Source organism: Hemitrygon akajei, unplaced genomic scaffold (assembly GCF_048418815.1).
Source record: "Hemitrygon akajei unplaced genomic scaffold, sHemAka1.3 Scf000082, whole genome shotgun sequence".
NCBI classification, from domain to species: domain Eukaryota; kingdom Metazoa; phylum Chordata; class Chondrichthyes; order Myliobatiformes; family Dasyatidae; genus Hemitrygon; species Hemitrygon akajei.
In genome coordinates this window covers 59,964-78,994 of record NW_027331968.1, presented here as the reverse complement: position 1 = coordinate 78,994, position 19,031 = coordinate 59,964, and the positions used below count along the sequence as shown (strand labels likewise).

The 19,031-nt window shown below is 43.0% G+C and overlaps 2 protein-coding genes across 4 annotated transcripts in view; one reads left to right on the top strand and one right to left on the bottom strand.

Annotated features, from left to right (window-relative positions):
- The window catches only part of LOC140722652 (uncharacterized), a 409,759-nt gene that overhangs the window by 340,572 nt on the left and 50,156 nt on the right, over positions 1 to 19,031 (top strand). The gene's annotated exons all lie outside the window — the stretch shown is intronic.
- LOC140722629 (NACHT, LRR and PYD domains-containing protein 3-like) overlaps positions 1 to 19,031 on the bottom strand; it is a 69,695-nt gene that overhangs the window by 45,227 nt on the left and 5,437 nt on the right. The window contains exon 3 of one of the 3 annotated variants that reach the window (XM_073037330.1): positions 5,479 to 5,629. The exons of 1 other annotated variant lie outside the window; for it this stretch is intronic. In XM_073037330.1, coding sequence (XP_072893431.1) covers positions 5,479 to 5,629 — 151 coding nt within the window. Of the gene's footprint in view, positions 1 to 4,067; positions 4,086 to 5,478; positions 5,630 to 19,031 lie in introns of those variants that run through there. One more of the 3 variants, XM_073037334.1, reaches the window with a different exon arrangement.

Here is a 19,031-nt window from a genome sequence, read left to right as displayed (position 1 = left end):
TAGAAACTGTTGGGGGGGATTCACTGGCAGAGGAAGGTCAAAGGGCTGATAGGGGGTTCGTTAGTTAGAGGAACAGAACAAGAGGGGACGAATATCCTAGTGGTAAGGCTTGCTAGTGGTAGGGTGGAGAGTGAGGGGTAATGTGGTTAAAATAAGTTGTAGGGGGAATGGGAGCCAGAATAGATAGTGGAGAGGGTGAATTCAATTGACTTTATTACATACATCCTTCATAAACATGAGGAGTAGAAATCTTTACATTACATCTCCATCTAAATGTGCAATGTGTAATTTATATAGATAGTTTGCACATAGGACAGTCAATATAACATTGAAATGCAATTGTATCAGCATGAATTAATCAGTCTGATGGCCTGGTGGAAGATGATGTCCCAGAGCCTGTTGCTCCTTTTGCTGTGGTACCGTTTCCTGGATGGTAGCAGCAGAAACAGTTTGTGGTTCTGGTGAATTGGGCCTGTTTGTCCCCGATATTCTTTGGGCACTTTGTACACACCTGTCTGTGTAAATGTACTGAATTGTGGAAAGTAGATTGTGCAATGTATAATTTCCTTGTTTATATTTAGATACATTTTTTGGTGTATAAAATGATGATGGGTATTGAGCATGTGGGTGGCTAGAGGTTTTTTCCCAGGATTGAAATGGTTAACACGAGGGGGCATAGTTTTAAGGTGCTTGGAAATAGATACCGAGGGGATGTCAGGGGTAAGTTTTTATTTTTACACAGAGAGTGGTGCGTGCGTGGAATGCGCTCCCAGCTGGTGTTGTTGAGGCAGATACAATGGGGTCTTTTAACAGCCTCTTAGATAGGTACATGGAGCTTAGAAAAACAGAGGGCTGTGTGCTAGGGAAATTCTAGGCAGTTTACAGAGTAGGTCACATGGTTGGCACAACATTTTAGGCTGAATGGCCTGGAATATGCTGTAGATTTCTATCTTCTATTTTGAACAGCGAAGTAACTTCTCTTCATTAATCTGTACAGGGTACACGATTTTAATGCCGCTTTTCCACATTCCCACAGACCCTTTGTCCATCTCCTGAGTAAACAGAGATAAAAAAATATTTAAGATTTCCACCATCTGCTTTCGTTCCATGTGTGGATTGCCATTCCGGTCTTCCAGAGGACCAACTTTGTGCCTTGTAATCCTTTTGCTCTTAATCTATCACTAGAACCCCTTAGGATTATCCTTCATCTTTTCTGTGACGGCAACCTCATGTATTCTTTTAGACATCCTGATTTATTTCTTATGTGTTCTCTTGCATTTCTTATACTCCATAAGAAACTGCCTGTCTATCCCTGTTATGCAACTCCATTTTGTGCTTCACCAAGGTCTCAATTTCTCTTGAAATCCACGGTTCCCCACAGTTTCTATCTCTACCTTTTATTCTGATAAGCACATACCCACTTTGTACTTTCAAAACTTTGCTTTGAAGGCCTCCCATTTACCAAGCACACCTTTGCCATAAAGCAGCCTGTCCCAGTCCACAGTTGCCAGATCCCAGTGTTGATTCCAGGTGTTGATCCATGCCCTGAACACATCCACCTTTCCTACGCTGCTCCTTGTATTGAAATATACAGGGCTCAGCATATTCACTGCATCATGCTCAACTTTTTCATTCCTGACTTTGTCTGAGGTCTGAACAACATCTGTCACCACAACCTCTCCACTATCTGTTCTGTTATTCAGGCTCCCATTCCCCCTGCAACTTTAGTTTAACCCTCCTTACCCCCACCTCCCAGCATGCAGATCTATCACCCCTTTGGCTTTCCTCTCCCAGATCAATAAAAAGGAGGTGCATACCAGGTACAGGCAGATAGGAACAAATGGGGTACTTATGAAATACAGGAAATTCAAGTGAACACTTATGAAAGAAATAAAAGAAGGCATGAGGTTGCCCCAGCAGACAAGGTGAAGGAGAATCCTCAGGGAATCTGCAGATATGTTAAGAGCAAAAAGATTGCATGGGAAAAAATTAATCCTCTGGAGGATCAGAATGATAATCCATATGAGCAGACAAAATAGATGTGGGAGATTTTTTTTTTTGCATCCGTATTTAGACGGGAGATGGACACAGAGTCAACAGAAGTGAGGCAAAGCAACATCAACTTCATAGACCCTGTATAGATTACAGAGGTGGAGGTGTTTGCTATCTTAAGGCAGATTAGTGTAGATATATCCCCAAGGCCTGATAAGTTGTTCCCTGGGACTCTGCAGAAGACAAGTGCAGAAATTTTGGGGGCACAAGCACAGATATTTAAATCACTCATAGTGACAGGTGAGATTGGAGGACGGCCAATTTTGTTCCACTGTTCAAGAATGGCTCTAAAAATAAACTAAGAAATTGTACATTAGTGAGCTTGACATCAGTAGTGGGAAAGTTACTGGAACGTATATGCAGGAACCCGATATATAAGTATTTGGATCGATGTGACTTATTAAGTATCGGCAGGACTATCATGGCTTGCAGTGCGATCTGGACCCACTGGGAAAATGGTTTGAGAAATGGAAAATGGAATTTAATGCAGACAAGTGTGAGGTGTTGCACTTTGGTATGACCTACCAAGGGAGGTCTTTCACAGTGACTGGTCGGGCACGGAGGAGTGTTGTAGAAGAAAGGGACCTGGGATGCAAGTCCTTAATTCACTGAAAGTGGTGTCACAGTTCAATAGAGACGGAAAGAAAGATTTTGGCATATTGGCCTTCATGAACCAAAGTACTGAGTACAGGAGATGGATGTTATGTTGACTTTGTAGAAGACATTGGTGAGGCCTAATTTGGAGTATTGTGTGCAGTTTTGGTCACCTACCTACAGGAAAGATGTAAAAGAAGTTCAGAGATTTCAGAGAAAATTCACAAGGATGTTGCCATGTCTGGAGGACTTGGGTTATAAGGAAAGATTGAACAAATCAGGACTTTATTCCTTGGAATGCAGAAGATTGAGGGGAGATTTGATTGTGATAGAGAGGCATAGATAGTGTAAATGCAAGCTGGCTTTTTCCACTAAGATTGGGGGGGGGGGGGGGGGGACAACCAGAGGCCAGGGGTTAAGCGTGAAAGGTGAAATGTTAAAGGGAACATGAGGGGAAACTTCTTCACACAGATGGTCATCCGGGTTTGGAATAAACAGCCAGCACAAGTGGTGCATGCGAGCTCGATTTCAACATTTAAGAGGTTCATATAGGTACCTGGATGGTAGGGGTATGGGTAGGGGCAGTTTAAATAGTTCAGCACAAACTAGATGGCCCAAAGGGCCTGTTTTGGTGTTGTACTTTTCTACAAGGACCTGAAATATTACAAAAATTCACTCAAAGCCCTTTTAACAGCTGTGCGAACCAACCATTCATCTCAGCAGGAATTTTTTATATGGCGTTAAAATTGCGGCACTTTCAGTTAATAATACATAAAAGAAGATCCCAGCTGCACGTCAAGAAAGACTATTTGTGTGGGAGTGTTCCAGTTACTGTGGGGCCAGGCACCCATGCAGCTCAGCAGGAACAGGGAATAATACCAATGGAGAGAGTCAAACTGAGCCAAGGCTCAAATTGGAGACGGCAGAGATGCCCCAGTCTTATAGAGACAGGAAGAGCATCAGGGAATTGATGGTCATTCCAGATACCAGCACTCTGCCCAGTCAGGAGATGATTTCTCTGTCCAACTTGGGTTGAACCTCACTGTAACAGTGTGATACCAGATCAAACCTTGGCAACTCATGTAATCTCATCTGAAATGTTGTCCTAAACCCACTGATCGATTTTGTAAATCTTTTTACAGGTTAAAAATAGAAGGAATTTGTCTCCAGGAAGCTCAAACAAGGCACACCAGTTTTGTTGTCTCTGTACAGATATTTAAGAAGTGGAGCAAGGGATCAAATCAACCATCCTTCCTGCTCAGACTGTGGGGAGGGATTCACTCTGTCATCTGACCAACTGGCAAGCCCGTTATTTTACACAGGAGAAAGGCAGTTCACCTGCTCAGGCAGTGGGAATGGATTCACTCGGTTATCACAATTGAAGGTACATCAGCAAGTTCACACTGGGCAAGGCCATTCACCTGTTCTGTGTGTGAGAAAGGATTCAGTCAGTCTTCCCACCTGTGGACACACCAGTCAGTTCACACTGGGCAGAGGCTGGTCAACTGCTGAATTTCTGGGAAAGGATTCACTCAGTCATCTGACCGAATGGCTCACCAGTGACTTCACATCAGGAAGCGGCCGTTCACCTGCTCAGTCTGTGAGAAGAGATTCACTCAGTCATCTACCCTACAGAGACACCAGCGAGTTCACACTGGGGAGAAGCCGTTTATCTGCTCAATCTGTGGGAAGAGATTCACTGATTCATCCAGCCTACAGAGACACCAGCAAATTCACACTGGGGAGAAGCCGTTCACCTGCTCAGAATGTGAGAAAGGATTCACTCAGTCATCCCAACTACTGGCACACCAGTCAGTTCACAATGGGGAGTGGCCATTGTTATAAATCCCCAGGTTTCGTTTGCTGTAGACTGCCATTTTAAGAGAGAGAGAGAGAGATTAAGAAGGCAAATCAGTCTGACTAGCAGCTTGTTTACATCGCTTGCAGATTGTTTAGTTTTAACCAAGGACACAGACACTTGGAGTCAGACGGAGATAAAGGAGGAAAAATGGAAGGATCAAAACCAGGGAACTTGTGGCCAAGGGTCACTGTTTGGATCTTTCCTATGCCCACAAGAGTGGTTTAATTATCGATTCACCGTACATCGAAAGTGTGGTTGTCACCTTGTTTGATCCATAGGAGTGGATCTGATTTGGTGTATCCTGTGAAGACCACTGATGTGTTAACCCTTGCCTGAGTGTGGTGACGACACCCCTTGTGACAATTCACTTTTGGTATGTGGTTTAAAAATTAACTAAAGATACCAACATTACAAACCAAAAAAGAGAACCCATGCGTAAACAATTGAAAATGATGCAGCAAAAATATAAGGTCTTATGGGAAGAAGGAAACAGAATGACATCTTGAAATGTAAAAAAGAATGAATGTATCTCTATTCAAAAAAAAGAAATCAAACACCAAATCCTCTACTAAAATGTTTCAAAAGATAAAAAAAGCAAAATCCCAAAAGGGAACAGAAAGGTTAAACTCGAAATGCTAAAAATACCTACAGTACAACCGAAAAGGAACCCTTACATTCTAACTGACCCGATTGTTTAACGATTTAAGTAAACCCCCCCCCACCAAAAAAAACGGAACCCAAATTAGACCTTAACAGAGGAAATTTGCTGATCGAGAAATTTTTGAGTTTCTTTTAATGTCTTAAAAAGACTACGGGAGTTATCAGAGAGGACGAGCCTCACTTTGGCGAGGAAAAGTGACCCATTCGAAAAAATTCTGACATCAGAGGTTTAAATGCCATTCGTTCCTGTAAAACCTCAGGGCTATAATCTTAAATGAAGTGGAATTGAAAACCTTTAAATGTAAACTTGCCTTTCTGTCGATCGAAGCGAATCAAACGTTCCTTGATATGAACATAATGGAGATGAAGAATTACTGGCAGTGGATGATACAATTTCAGATGTAACAAGCGATGAACGCAGTCGATTAACGGAGGTTCGTCTAAAACTTCTTTGCCAAACACCTTGAATAGGAATTGAGAAAAGAACTTGATAGGATAATTTTCCTCAACATCTTCCGGCAGACCGATTATCAGTAGATTCTGTCTTCGAGAATGGTTTTCAAGGTTGGTAACTTTCAATTTATAATGATCCAGCTGTTGAGACATCGAAGCTCAATTTTGTTCCAAAGTTGCAACCTTTCGGTCTCTTTACCGAGCACCTTCATCGGGTTCTGAGATTGTTGCTTTCTGCAGTTCAACTTTACGTTTAAGTGATCCTCAACTGTCTTTAAAACTCCTTCAATCACAGCAAATCCTTCAGTAAGTTTTTCACCTGTAAGTTTCCACATCACTTCCAAAGTTATCGGAATTGCTGAGATTGTTTAGGGTCAGCATCTCTTTTTTCATTAGGATCTGAGACTTTTAGGTTCTTTGCTTCTTGTGATCTGGTATTCAGTTCCAACAAATTAAAGTCAAAGTCCAAAAATATATCTATACATAAACCTTGGTATAGGTATAAAAAAAGGGTAAATGAGGGTAGCTACAGGTAATAAAAGTAAAGGGAACGAACCAAGCCAGGTTAAAACTTCACTCCATGAGCGCCACCAGGAGACCCCTGCTGGTTTAGTTTTAACCGAGGACAGACACTCAGAGTCAGACGGAGACGAAGGCGGAAAAATGGAAGGGTCGAAACCAGGGAACTAGTGGCCAAGGGTCACTGTTTGGAACTTTCCTATGCTCACAAGGGTGGGTTAATTACTGATTCAGCGCACATTGAATGTGTGGTTGTCACCTCGTTTGATCCATAGGAGTGGATCTGATTTGGGGGATCCAGTGAAGACCACTTATGCGTTAACCCTTGCCTGGCTGTGATGTGGTAATTCACTTAAAGATGATACCTCTTGTGACAAGTCACTTTGGGTGATAATTCGTATGTGGATTTGGAACAACAGACAAAATCTACAGTGACTGTTCTCTCGTGTTACCACCATGGAACCTGTGGAATTTGACATAATTGCCTTCTCTCAACATTTACCCTGGATTACAAACATCTCCCTCTCATCACCTATTCTGTGGTTGAACTGAAATTTCATATTTTACCATCTCAAGACTCCAAGTCTTGTTTCCCCCGAGCTCAATAGTTTGGGGGTTATAATTACACACACATATATATATATATATATATATATATATATATATACATAACACTGTTAACTTTTGTTTATCTTGCTTAAGTTACTATATTATAAGTAGATTCTAATAAAGATAGTTTTAACATCAAAAGCGGACTCCAGGTATAGTCTATTGCTGCTGGTTTGTTTCTAAAGTGTTACGATTCATAACAACATTGGGCCTGAGTCCGGGATATGAACAGATTTTGGGGCATAGTCATTAATTATTGATTTCATTGGGGAAATCCCTTTTGATTTATTTGTGTGTTGAAAATCAGCAGCAATGGATGCTGATAGATGTCTGGAAGCAACAACCTCTGAGGCATTAGAGGACGCCAGGATTGAGTTGTTGAGTATTGCCAAAAGGTTAAAACTTGCTAAGGTGAAATTCACAATCAGGAGGGCACAGATGCAGAGTGTAATAGCTGAATGTGATGTATCTGAGGGTGTGTTTAAAGTGGAGGAGTTGGAGGTGTTTCCTGAAAGTAAACCTCGTGAGCATGAGCTCCAGTAGAAGTGAGAAAAATTAAAGACGGGGCTGCGGAAAGGCAGAGGCAGTTTGAGGCTAGAGAAGCAGAAAATAAGAGAGAAGAGACAGAAAAACAAAGGGAGGAAGCAGAAATGCAGAAAAAGTTCGAGCTGGAAAAGATAGAGAGATTGCAACAAAAGGGTCTAACATTACACTCTGGTGGTAAGTTTGAGGCCAGTCGGGAAGTTAAATTGGTCCCTCCATTTGACAAGGCAGAGGTTGATAAATACTTTCAGCATTTTGAGAAGGTTGATCAGAGTTTAAAGTGGCCAAAAGAGGGTTGGCCTATTCTCTTACAAAGTGTAATTAAGGGGAAGGCTCAGCAAGCCTATTCTGCTTTGACAGTTGATGAAGCAGCTAATTATGACATAGTGAAACAGGCTGTGCTCAAAGCTTACGAGTTTTTTCCCAGAATCATACAGGCAAAAGTTTAGAAATTTGAGGAAATCTGTGAACCAGATTTATATGGAATTTGATTATGAGAAGTTTGTGTGTTTTGGCCGCTGGTGCACATATAAAAATGTAAATGATGATTTTTAACAGCTTGAAAGAGTTGGTTTTAATTGAAGAATTCAAAAGGTGTATTCCTGATGAGATAAAGACGCATTTAGATGAAAAGCATGCTGCCACTTTGCAGGAGTCTGCTAGATTAGCAGATGAGTTTGTTTTAACTCATAAGGGTACATTTACCCAGAATAAGAACTTCCAAAAGAGTAGCTGGGATAACCAGGGTAAACCAGAAATTAAAGCTGGAACTAGTGACAAGAGTAAGGATGAAGGGAAACAGTTGAAGGAGAAATATTCTTGTCTCACTTGTTACTATTGTAAGAAAGCTGGTTATGTGATGGTTAATTGTTCCATCCTGAAGAAGAAAAAGGAAAAGGAGGCAGTCCCGAATGCCTGTGTTCAGTCTGTTGAAGCACCTGTAAACCCACTGGGTTCTGGACATTCTGCTGAGGTTCAGATAAGGACTGGGAGGTCTGACCGAGTTAAGAAGGGATTCAGTCATTTTATGTCAGATGGGTTTGTATCAGTTAATGAAGAGTCAACCCTGGTACCAGTGAAAATTCTTTGAGTTACTGGGGCTTCTCAGTCACTTACATTAGACAGTGTTCTAAAGTTTGGTGATGAGACTAACACTGATAAGGTAAATCTTATTAAAGGCATTGGGGGAGGCGGTGTGGTTTCTGTGCTTTTGTACAAGGTAACTTTACAGTCAGGGTTGGTTTCGGGACCTGTTAAGATTGGATTATGCTCCAGTTTACCGGTGGAAGATGTTACTTTGCTGTTAGGAAATGACCTGGCAGATGGTAAAGTTGTTCCTGCAGTGCTGTTGACAACTAAGCCAACCACTGATGACCCACAGATGGATGTTAACATTTATCCTTCCTGCGCAGTAACTCGAAGTATGGCTAAAATGTCTGCCGACGCAGACGGTTCTGTGCAGCATGATTCTGATACCCATGATAGCCAAAATCGGGATTCAGGTTATGATGACTTGTCAGGAACTTTTCTGCCTTCATTGTTTCAACAGGATTCAGGTAGTAAGTCTGATGAGCTGGACTTATCCCTGTCTAGGAAGGAGTTTACAGCAGAACAGAACCGAGATCCTGAGATTGAAGCTTTAAAAGAAAGAGCTCTCTCAGATGATGAGATTAAGATTCCCAAAGGCAATACCTCTCAGAAATATTAAAGCTAAAACTGTGGCGAAGGTTTTCACCAAGTTTATTACTTTATCTGGTTTGCCTAAAGAAATCCAGTCTGATCACAGAAGTAACTTTACATCTAGTTATTCCAGCAGGTAGTTTATGAACTGGGAGCTAAACAAGTTACATCATCTTTGTACCATCCAGAATCACAAGGGTCTTTAGAAAGATTTCATTCTGCCCTCAAAACAATGAATAAGACATATTGTGTTGAAAATGGAAAGAATGGGATGAAGGAATATATTTGCATTTGTTCACAGTAAGAAAGTTGGTACAGGACTCCCTGTGCTTTACTCCATTTGAACTTGTATTTGGTCGCAGAGTGAGAGGACCTTTGACCTTGTTAAAGGAACAGTGGATTGATGGGGATGTACATGTTAACTTGTTAGACTATGTTTTGAAGTTCAAAAATAAACTACACCAAGCCCGTAGTCTAGCGAGACAAAACTTCAAGATTTCTCAAAACAAAATGAAGTGTTGGTTTGATAAGCGAGCTTGGAAAAGAAAATACCAGGTGGGGGATTAGGTGCTTGCCTTATCTCCAATATTGACAAATCCACTTCAGGTGAAATTCAATGGACTGTATGAAATTGTCTCTCAAATGATGTGAATTATGTTATCAAAACACCCGACTGACGTAAACTAACACAGGTGGTACACATAAATATGATAAAGCCTTATTTTGACAAACGGGCACCATCTGTGAGTGTTGTTGTCAAAACATATGAATCTGGCAACCCTGATAATGAAACAATTGACTTATCTGAGACTTGTCACAAGCCAAACATGGTCCCAGTTAGGCTAATGAACTCGGTTGTTCTAGAAAATATTGATAACAAGTTGGCTCATCAGCAGCCAAAGCAACAACAACAGCTGAAGGAATTAATTCTGAAGTTTAAAGATTTATTTCCCGATGTTCCCAAGCAAACCACGGTCGCAGTACATGATGTAGATGTTGGTGAAGCCAAACTGATTAAACAACACCCATATCGCATGAACGTAGAAAAGTGTAAATTGGCTGAGCAAGGAATTGAATATATGCTGGAACATGGTATTATTAGTCCTTCAGCATCAGAGTGGAGCTCACCCTGCGTTATTGTGCCCAAACCTGATGGCAGTGTTAGATTTTGCACTGATTATAGGAAGGCAAATGCAGTAACAAAAACAGATGCCTATCCTATCCCTAGGGTGGATGATTGCATCGATAAGGTTGGAAAAGCTAAATTTCTTACAAAGATAGATCTGTTAAAAAGGTATTGGTGTGTTCCATTGACGGACAGAGGGAGAGAAATTTCTGCATTTGTGACACCATCTGGGTTGTATGAATACAATGTTTTGCCTTTTGGAAGGAAAAATGCTCCAGGAACATTCCAGAGAATGATTTTGTAATTCCAGGGTTAGAACACACAGATGCCAATATTGATGACTTAGTTACAGGGAATGAAACTTGGGAAGAGCATATCTCTGCAGGAGAAAAGCTGTTTGGCAGGCTTTCCCAGGACAACCTTACAGTTATCTAAGAGTGAATTTGACCATGCCACTGTGACCTGTCTTGGCTATGTTGTAGGTCAAAGCAAGTTGGCTGTTGTTCGGGCAAAATTCCAGGCAATTTCTCAAGTTCCTATTCTGACTGCTAAGAAGGCTCTTAGAAAGTTTCTGGGAATGGATGGATATTATCGTAAGTTCAGCAAGAACGTTGCTGCTATCGCTCTCCCTCTGACTAATCTCCTGAAGAAGGGTGAAAAGTTTGTTTGGACCGAGCCTTGTCAGGAGGTATTTGATCGATTGAAAGCCATTTTTATGTCATTAACCTGTGCTCAGGGCACCTGACTTTACAAAGCCATTTTCTATAGCTGTGGATGCCAGTGATGAAGCTGCCGGGGCAGTGTTATTACAGAAAGATGATGATGATGTTGAACATCCTGTAGCTTACTTTTTGAGAAAATTCATTGAGCATCAAAGTAGTTATTCCACCATAGAAAAGAGTTGTTGTCACTTATCTTGGCTTTGCAGCATTTTGATGTCTGTGTTTGCCCTGCACAGAAACCACTTGTGGTTTATACTGATCATAATCCGCTTAAGTGTTTGAGTCAGGTAAAGGACAAAAACAGAAGATTGTTAAACTGGTGTCTGATTTTGCAAGAATATGATATTGTGATAACGCATATAAAAGCCAAGGACAATATCATTGCCGATTGTCTTTCCAGATGCTAACCTTACAGTTTACCTCACAGGTACTCCTTCCTCTTACTGTGATCAGACAGCTGATCACTGATAGGTTGAATTTCCCCATGGGGATGAATAAAGTATCTATCTATCTATCTATCTAGTTGTTGGTCATTAAGGTTCCCCCAGGGTGGTTTGGATGGAGTTGATGTGGAGGTCGGGGCCATCCCAGTGAAAGAACCAGACAGTCAAACACTCTGACCTTGCGACCTCCGGCCACGGATGGTGCCACAGTGAACCTTCTGCAGAGCGCAGGCGCAGTGCTGACCAGATGTTCGGGCGGCGGTGAGAAAGGGACTGATCTGGGGTTTGTGTAAATCTACGGTCGGCTGCAGTGGGGAATGTCTGGGTCCAAGCTCTGCTGGACAGCCAGAGTCTCCAGGCTCTCCAGTCTTGCAGCCCCGGTTTTAGTTTTGCGCCTGAGCTGGGATTGCGGGATCAGTTAGTAGTGGTTCCGTAGCGGGGAGGGTGGATGTGGGTGAAGGGGATCAGACTGGACAAGGGTTGAATGAAGTGGCTGGGGATGAGCAGATGGAACCAGCTGGGAGAAGGGATCAAGGACAATCACTGAGGGTCCTCCAGTAAACCACAGATACCGAATTAACCGTAGGCACCACTGTATAAAAGATTCTAAAATGACCAAGATACAACAGGAAATTTGTCGTTTTCCTTTCTCCCTTCACCAAATGTTATCTGCACACAATGGAAAGTATCCCATCCAGATACTTCACACCTTCCCATGACTGCAAGGAGCTGTGGACAGAGCTGAGCACATCATACAAACCATCCTCCCCTCCATGGACCCTGTCTACACTTCCCTCAGTAAAGTAGGCCATGTACTCAAAGGTCCCCACAACCTGGGACATTCTTACTTCTCACCCGTTCCCCATCAGGGTGGAGCTACAGAAACCTGAAACCATGTACCACCAGGCTCAGGGATAGTTTCCATTCTGCTGTCCTGAGCAAACTGATAAGATGGACACCTGACCTCACTACTTTACTTGAAGTAATGTGACACTTTCGGCACTGCACTTTCTCTGCAACCATAATGCTTGGTAACACTGTTATTGTTTTACTTTGTATCACCTCAATGCACAGTTTAATGAATTGGTGTGTTAGTACACAAGACAAAATTTACACTGAACCTCTATACATGACAATAATAAACAAGATTTCCCATTTTAATGCTGTGGAAATTATTAGGCAGCCTGGGTTGCTGGTTTGGATCTTCTGCAGGGAGAATTAAGTGAAGTGTAGAATTTTTTTTAGGAGCCCAGATACGCGGAAACACATGATGAAAGCCGAGGTGTTGTGGTCACCATCAAGACATCTGCCATCTGACTGACCACCTTCATTGTCTACTACTAGGTACAGTATGACATCTCCAGTTCCCCACCCATATACAATGTCAGCAATTCCTCATGGACATACAGCATTTTGGAATGAGTAAATGGGAAACAGTATTAGGAAAGTTGAAATTACAATTGAGAATAACCCTGTTACATTTGCACTTCTCCAAAAGCTGCAAACCTTTCTGCTCCTCATTGTCACGGTGGCCACTGAGAAGGCCCATAGAATTCTCCGAGAGTAATGGCCCCCTTCCTATTTCTGGCCATCACCCACACCGAATCTGTCAATGGCCCTCTATGATGTCCACTATAGCGTCCTTTACAACATCCACATATTCTGTAGTTGTGATACCATCCTTGACTAGTAATCTCACTTGTCTGTCTTTCAGTTCTATCCAAATGTATTTTGAAACCAATAAACCTTGGAGCATCTAACAGCCAATTCTCTGTAATGGTCAAAACATCATAATTCTATGTTCAGAAACATTTTCTAAAGTTATTCTTGATTTTAAAACTGAAAGTAAGCTTAGTTCAACCAAACTAACTGACAACACAATGCCCTGTCCACAGCCTATCCTTCCACAGATCCTCTGAACATTGCATCTCCCTTTAAAAACATAGAAAATACTGCCCTTCAACCCACAAAGCTGTGTTGAACCTGTACTTAGATTAGAAATTACCTAGGGTTACCCATACTCCTCTATTGTTAAGCTCCATGCACCTATCCAGGAGTCACTTAAAGGACGCTATTGTATCTGTCTCCACCACCATCGCCGGCAGCCCATTCCACACACTCACGCCTCTCTGCATAAAAAACCTACCCCTGAAATCTCCAGTGTATCTGCTTCCAAACACCTTGAAACTGTGCCTTCTCGTGTTAGTGATGAGTTGAAAACTGGTGATGTGAATATTATTGAAGATATTTGGAAAAGTATTGCTCCTGGACTTTTGAATAAAGTACATGTGAAGTCTGTATTGGATTCAAGACCTTTGACTTTGCTGAGAGAAACAACTCTCTCAGATGCTGAGACAGTACATGCTGATTTGTTAAACTATATTTTGGAATTTAAAGATAAGCAACTTGGTGATGTTGTTAAAGTTTGTGATTTGGAGAGACCAACAGCAGGTGTTATTATGGAAACTAACAGAATTAAAGATCTTGGAGATAAAATGAATGACTTGTTTGGAAATTTAATGAATGTGCTCAGTTTGGGAATGATGAGAGAGAAGTTAGCACCTGTGCAGGGAGTCCATGACGGCCTTGTCCGAGCCGGTAGGCACGTTGATCACGTGATGGTTACTTGTTCTGTGGTGAAGTGGACAAGCGACAATGGGTGATCAAACTCCATTTTCAATACAACAGGAGCTGGTTTTGCAGGAATTTGACTTTTCTTTGTAACAAAGCATGTGAAAGATAAAGACAATATCATGGTAGATTAACTGTTTGAATATTAAGTTTAAAAGTGAAATAGTGATTAGTATTTGTATACACTTCTGTGATGTGCTACATGATAATCACATGGATAACTACATCAATACGGAATGGTGTAAGAAGTCTGTGCTGGTTTCCAGACACTGCTCATCGCTAGTGGAGTTTGTGGCTGTTAGATGCAGACCACTTTATTTGCCACGGGAATTCACCTCTGTTCTTATATTTGGTGTCGACATTCCCCTCAGCGCTAATGCTAAGGAGGTGCTCTGTCAACTGTACAGGGCTATTAGCGAACGGCAGAATGCACACCCTGATGGACTGTTAATTGTCGCCGGTGATTTTAACCACGCGAACCTTAAGTCAGTGCTCCCCAAATTCCATCAGTATGTGGACTTTGCTATGAGAGGGGAGAACGTGTTGGACTTGGTTTACACAATCATCCCCGACGCGTACTGGGCAGAATCCCGCCCCCACCTCGGATACTCAGACCACATCTCTGTTATGCTAATCCCAGCATACAGACCGCTCATCAGGCGCTCCGGACCAGTTTAGAAGCAGGTGAAAACCTGGCCAGCAGGAGCCATCTCTGCTCTTCAAGACTGCTTTGAGCACACTAACTGGCACATGTTCAGGGAGGCTGCAACCGATGGTGACTCTATCAACTTAGAGGAGTACACAGCATCAGTGACCAGCTACATCAGCAAGTGCATTGATGGTGTTACTCTGTCCAAGACCATCACTTTTCACACTAACCAGAATCCATGGATGACTGCGGAGGTGCGTGCACTGCTAAGGTCCCGCGATTCCGCCTTCAGAGCAGATGACAAGGCAGCTCTAACAACAGCAAGGGCCAAACTGTCCCGGGCCATCAGAGGGGCAAAGCGTGCACACGCCCAGCAAATCCACAGCCACTTCCAGGACAGCGGCGACCCGCGGCGCATGTGGAAGGGCATCCAGGACATCACCAACTATACGACAAAATCAACTGACTGTGCAGGTGATGTCTCCCTCCCAGATGTGCTGAATGACTTCTACGCCCGGTTTAAGGTGGAAAATGACATGGCGGCGAGGAAGTCCACCCCTCCTACAAATGACCAGGTGCTGTGTCTCTCCGTGGCCGATGTGAGAAGAACCCTGTGCAGGGTCAACACCTGGAAGGCTGCTGGACCAGACAACATCCCTGGTAGAGTGCTCAGAGGATGTGCAGACCAGCTAGCAGATGTTCTCACTGACATCTTCAACATCTCCCTGAGCAACGCCACCGTTCCAACGTGCTTCAAGGCTGCCACCATCATCCCCGTGCCGAAGAAGTCTTCAGTGTCCTGCCTAAATGACTACCGTCCCATTGCGCATATATCCATCATCATGAAGTGTTTCGAGAGGCTCGTCATGAGGCATATCAAGACCCTGCTGCCCCCCTCACTGGACCCCCTGCAGTTTGCGTACTGTCCCAACCGCTCAACAGATGCTGCCATTGCCACCACCCTTCACCTGGCCCTAACCCACCTGGACAAAAAAGACACACAAGTATGGATGCTGTTCATAGACTTCAGTTCAGAACTTCAGAAACATAGACTTCATCCCTCAGAAACTGATTGGAAAGCTGAAGCCTACTGCATCTGAACACATTCCTCTGCAACTGGATCCTAGACTTCCTGACTGGGAGATCTCAGTCAGTCCGGATTGGGAGCAGCATCTCCAACACCATCACACTGATCACGGGGGCTCCCCAGGGCTGTGTGCTCAGTCCACTTCTGTTCACTCTGCTGACCCACGACTTCGCTGCAACACACAGCTCGAACCACATCATCAAGTTCACCGATGACATGACCATGGTGGGTCTCATCAACAAGAATGATGAGTCAGCTTTCAGAGAGGAGGTGCAGCGGCTAACGGACTGGTGTAGAGCCAACAACCTGTCTCTTAATGTGAACAAAACAGTAGATGGTTTTTGACTTCAAGAAAGCACGGAGCAACCAATCCCCACTGAACATCGACAGCTCCTCGGTAGAGATCGTAAAGAGCACCAAATTTCTTGGTGTTCACCTGGCGGAGAATCTCACCTGGTCCCTCAGCACCAGCTCCATAGCAAAGAATGCTCAGCAGCGTCTCTACTTTCTGCAAAGGCTGAGGAAAGTCCATCTCCCACCCACTATCATCATCACATTCTGCAGGGGTTGTATTGAGAGCATCCTGAGCAGCTGCATCACTGCCTGGTTTGGGAATTGCACCACCTCGGATCGCAAGACCCTGCAGCGGATAGCGAGGTCAGCTGAGAAGTTCATCAGGGTCTCTCTTCCCGCCATCACAGACATTTACACTACACGCTGCATTTGCAAAGGAAACAGCATTATGAAGGACCCCACACCCCTCATACAAACTCTTCACCCTCCTACCGTCTGGGAAAAGGCTCCAAAGCATTTGGGCTCTCACTACCAGACTATGTAACAGTTTCTTCCCCAAGCTATCAGACTCCTCAATACCCAGAGCCTGGACTGACACCTTGCCCCATTGTCCTGCTTATTATTTATTGTAATGCCTGCACTGTTTTTGTGCACTTTATGCAGTCCTGGGTAGGTCTGTAGTCTAGTGTAGCTTTCTTTGTGTTGTTTCTGTTACGTAGTTCATCGAGTGTTTGTACTGTGTCATGTAACACCAGGGTCCTGAAAAACATTGTCTCATTTTTACTATGTACTGTTCCAGTAGTTATGGTCGAAATGACAATAAAAGTGACTTGACTTGACACACATTGCTTTATATTCTGTAATGTACAGTTAAACTATAAATTTTTCGTTCGTAAAAATTTCCTTAAAAGGAAGTTGGTGTTACATACCCCTAGGGTTCATATTTTCTGTCAACAATCACTTTAAAATGTCAGGAGAATGAGACTGGCTTTTGGACACCATTTGAGCTGTTACAAAGAGAGAGAGGGAGGTGTCCAATGCAATGAGAGAGACAGAAACTGCTCGAAAGATTGATGTTATGGTTTCTCTGCAAAATGTTTATCTTTCCACAAGGACCCTTGTCTGCTTGTAAAAGTTCCTGCAGAGAGAGGGGAGGGCGGAGCAGGTTGATGGACAGCTGGTGTCCAACATGTGGAGATAAAAACCAGGTCCGCTGTTACACCGAGACACGCCACGAGACACGGAGTTTCAGACACTGAATGAGCTTTGTTGCACCCACAGGAAGGTGGGGTTTTGGAGGATCGATTCGGGGAAATCAATCAGTGGCTCACAGTGTGAAAATGTGCGACCGATGGGGAATTATTTGTGTGTCCATCCTTGCCTGGCTGATAATTCCACCACTGAAGAACGGTCATACGTGTTATGGTCATAGTCGGTGACTACAACAGGATTTCGGAAGACAACAGGAAGATCGGCGGCATCAGCTCACCTCCCACCTCTCTCTCTCCCCAACGTTACTCAACTAATTACCTCAAACTGAACTGAATTCTCTTCATCATCGTAAGACTGTACCCATTTACCCCTGGGTTTGAAAGAGCCTAGTTTTATTCCTATTTATATATATATATATATCATTGCTAACCTGTTTGATATGTTTGCATTTATATTACTGTATTGCTTAGTTACTAATAAACACTATTAGTTTATAGCAATACCAGACTCCAGTGCGTTCTCCATTTCTGCTGGTTCTTTAACCCAGTCACGGGGTATGTGACACTTCTTAACAACAGCATCAACCTGCGCAGCAGTTTTGAGTGTCCTATGGATTTGGACCACAAGATCCCTCTGACCCTCCATACTGCAAAGACTCTTATCATTAATACTATATTCTGGCATCATACTTGACCTACCAAATGAACCACCTCACACTTATATCAGCGACGATCGGAGGAGATCGATGATGGACAAACGGCCTTATTGGTGAGCTACAGCTTTTGCACATTAGTCTGTTCAATGAGAATGGGCCTTTTTTTCTTTTTTTTTTGTTTTCTTTACAAACCATATAGTCAAATTAAGAATTATAAAACTCAGTCGTTTAATCGCATATTGTCTGCTGTTCATTATTTCATTGTACTGATTTGTATGAGGGGACATATGCATCCACCCAAATGAAATCTCTGAAGTTTGGCTGGGCCAGGGGCTATCATCCCCCATATTAAGCTGCTAGCCGAAGTGAGAGTTACACAGCCATGACACTATCTCTGAACAGCAGTGCCATGCCCGCACCTCTTTTGACTCCCTTCCTGTCCTTTCTGAAACATCTAAAGCCTGGCACACAAAGTAACTATTCCTGCCCCTGGGCCATCCAAAACTCTGTAATGGCCACAACATCATATCTCCAAGTACAGATCCATGCTCTAAGCTCATCCACTTTATATCAAATGCTCCATCATCTGACCTAACAATCTGGCTCACACCCTCCAAACAACCGAGTTCAACCCTGTTCAGCAGCTCCAGCGGATATGCCTAAAAGGACATTGGTACATTTTGGGTATAACCCGTCCCTTTTGTCCAGGTTAAAAAGGAAACATAACTTCCTAGTTCTGCTTAATTAGAGGTCTATAGGTACTCTGACAGTTTAATTGGTAAAAAATAACTTGATGAGGCCTGGCGTATGCAAGTATAAATTATTGTTTGCCGTTTGCTGGTGTGGACTGTAGGAAATGTGGTGCTGGTACATGTTGCTTCAAGAGGGTTTGTTTTCAGCAGAGGCTTGCACAATGATGTACTCAACGGCAAGGGCAGAACTGGGCTGAGAAGTGGCAGATTGTCCCACCCAGGTAAGTGTGAACTGATTCTTTTCGGTAGGTCCAATTTGCAGACAGGATTAATGGTAAGACTTTTTGGTAGTCTGGAGGATCAATGAGATCTTGGGTCCCATGTCCAGAGGATATTTGAAACCAATGCGCAGATTGACAGCGTTGTTAAGAAGGTGTATAGTGTGTAGCATTCATCAACTATGGAATTGAATTCAAAAGCAGAGAGTAATGTTACAAATATGTAAGACTTTGTTAGACTGCACTTGGAGTACTGTGTTCGGCTCTGGTC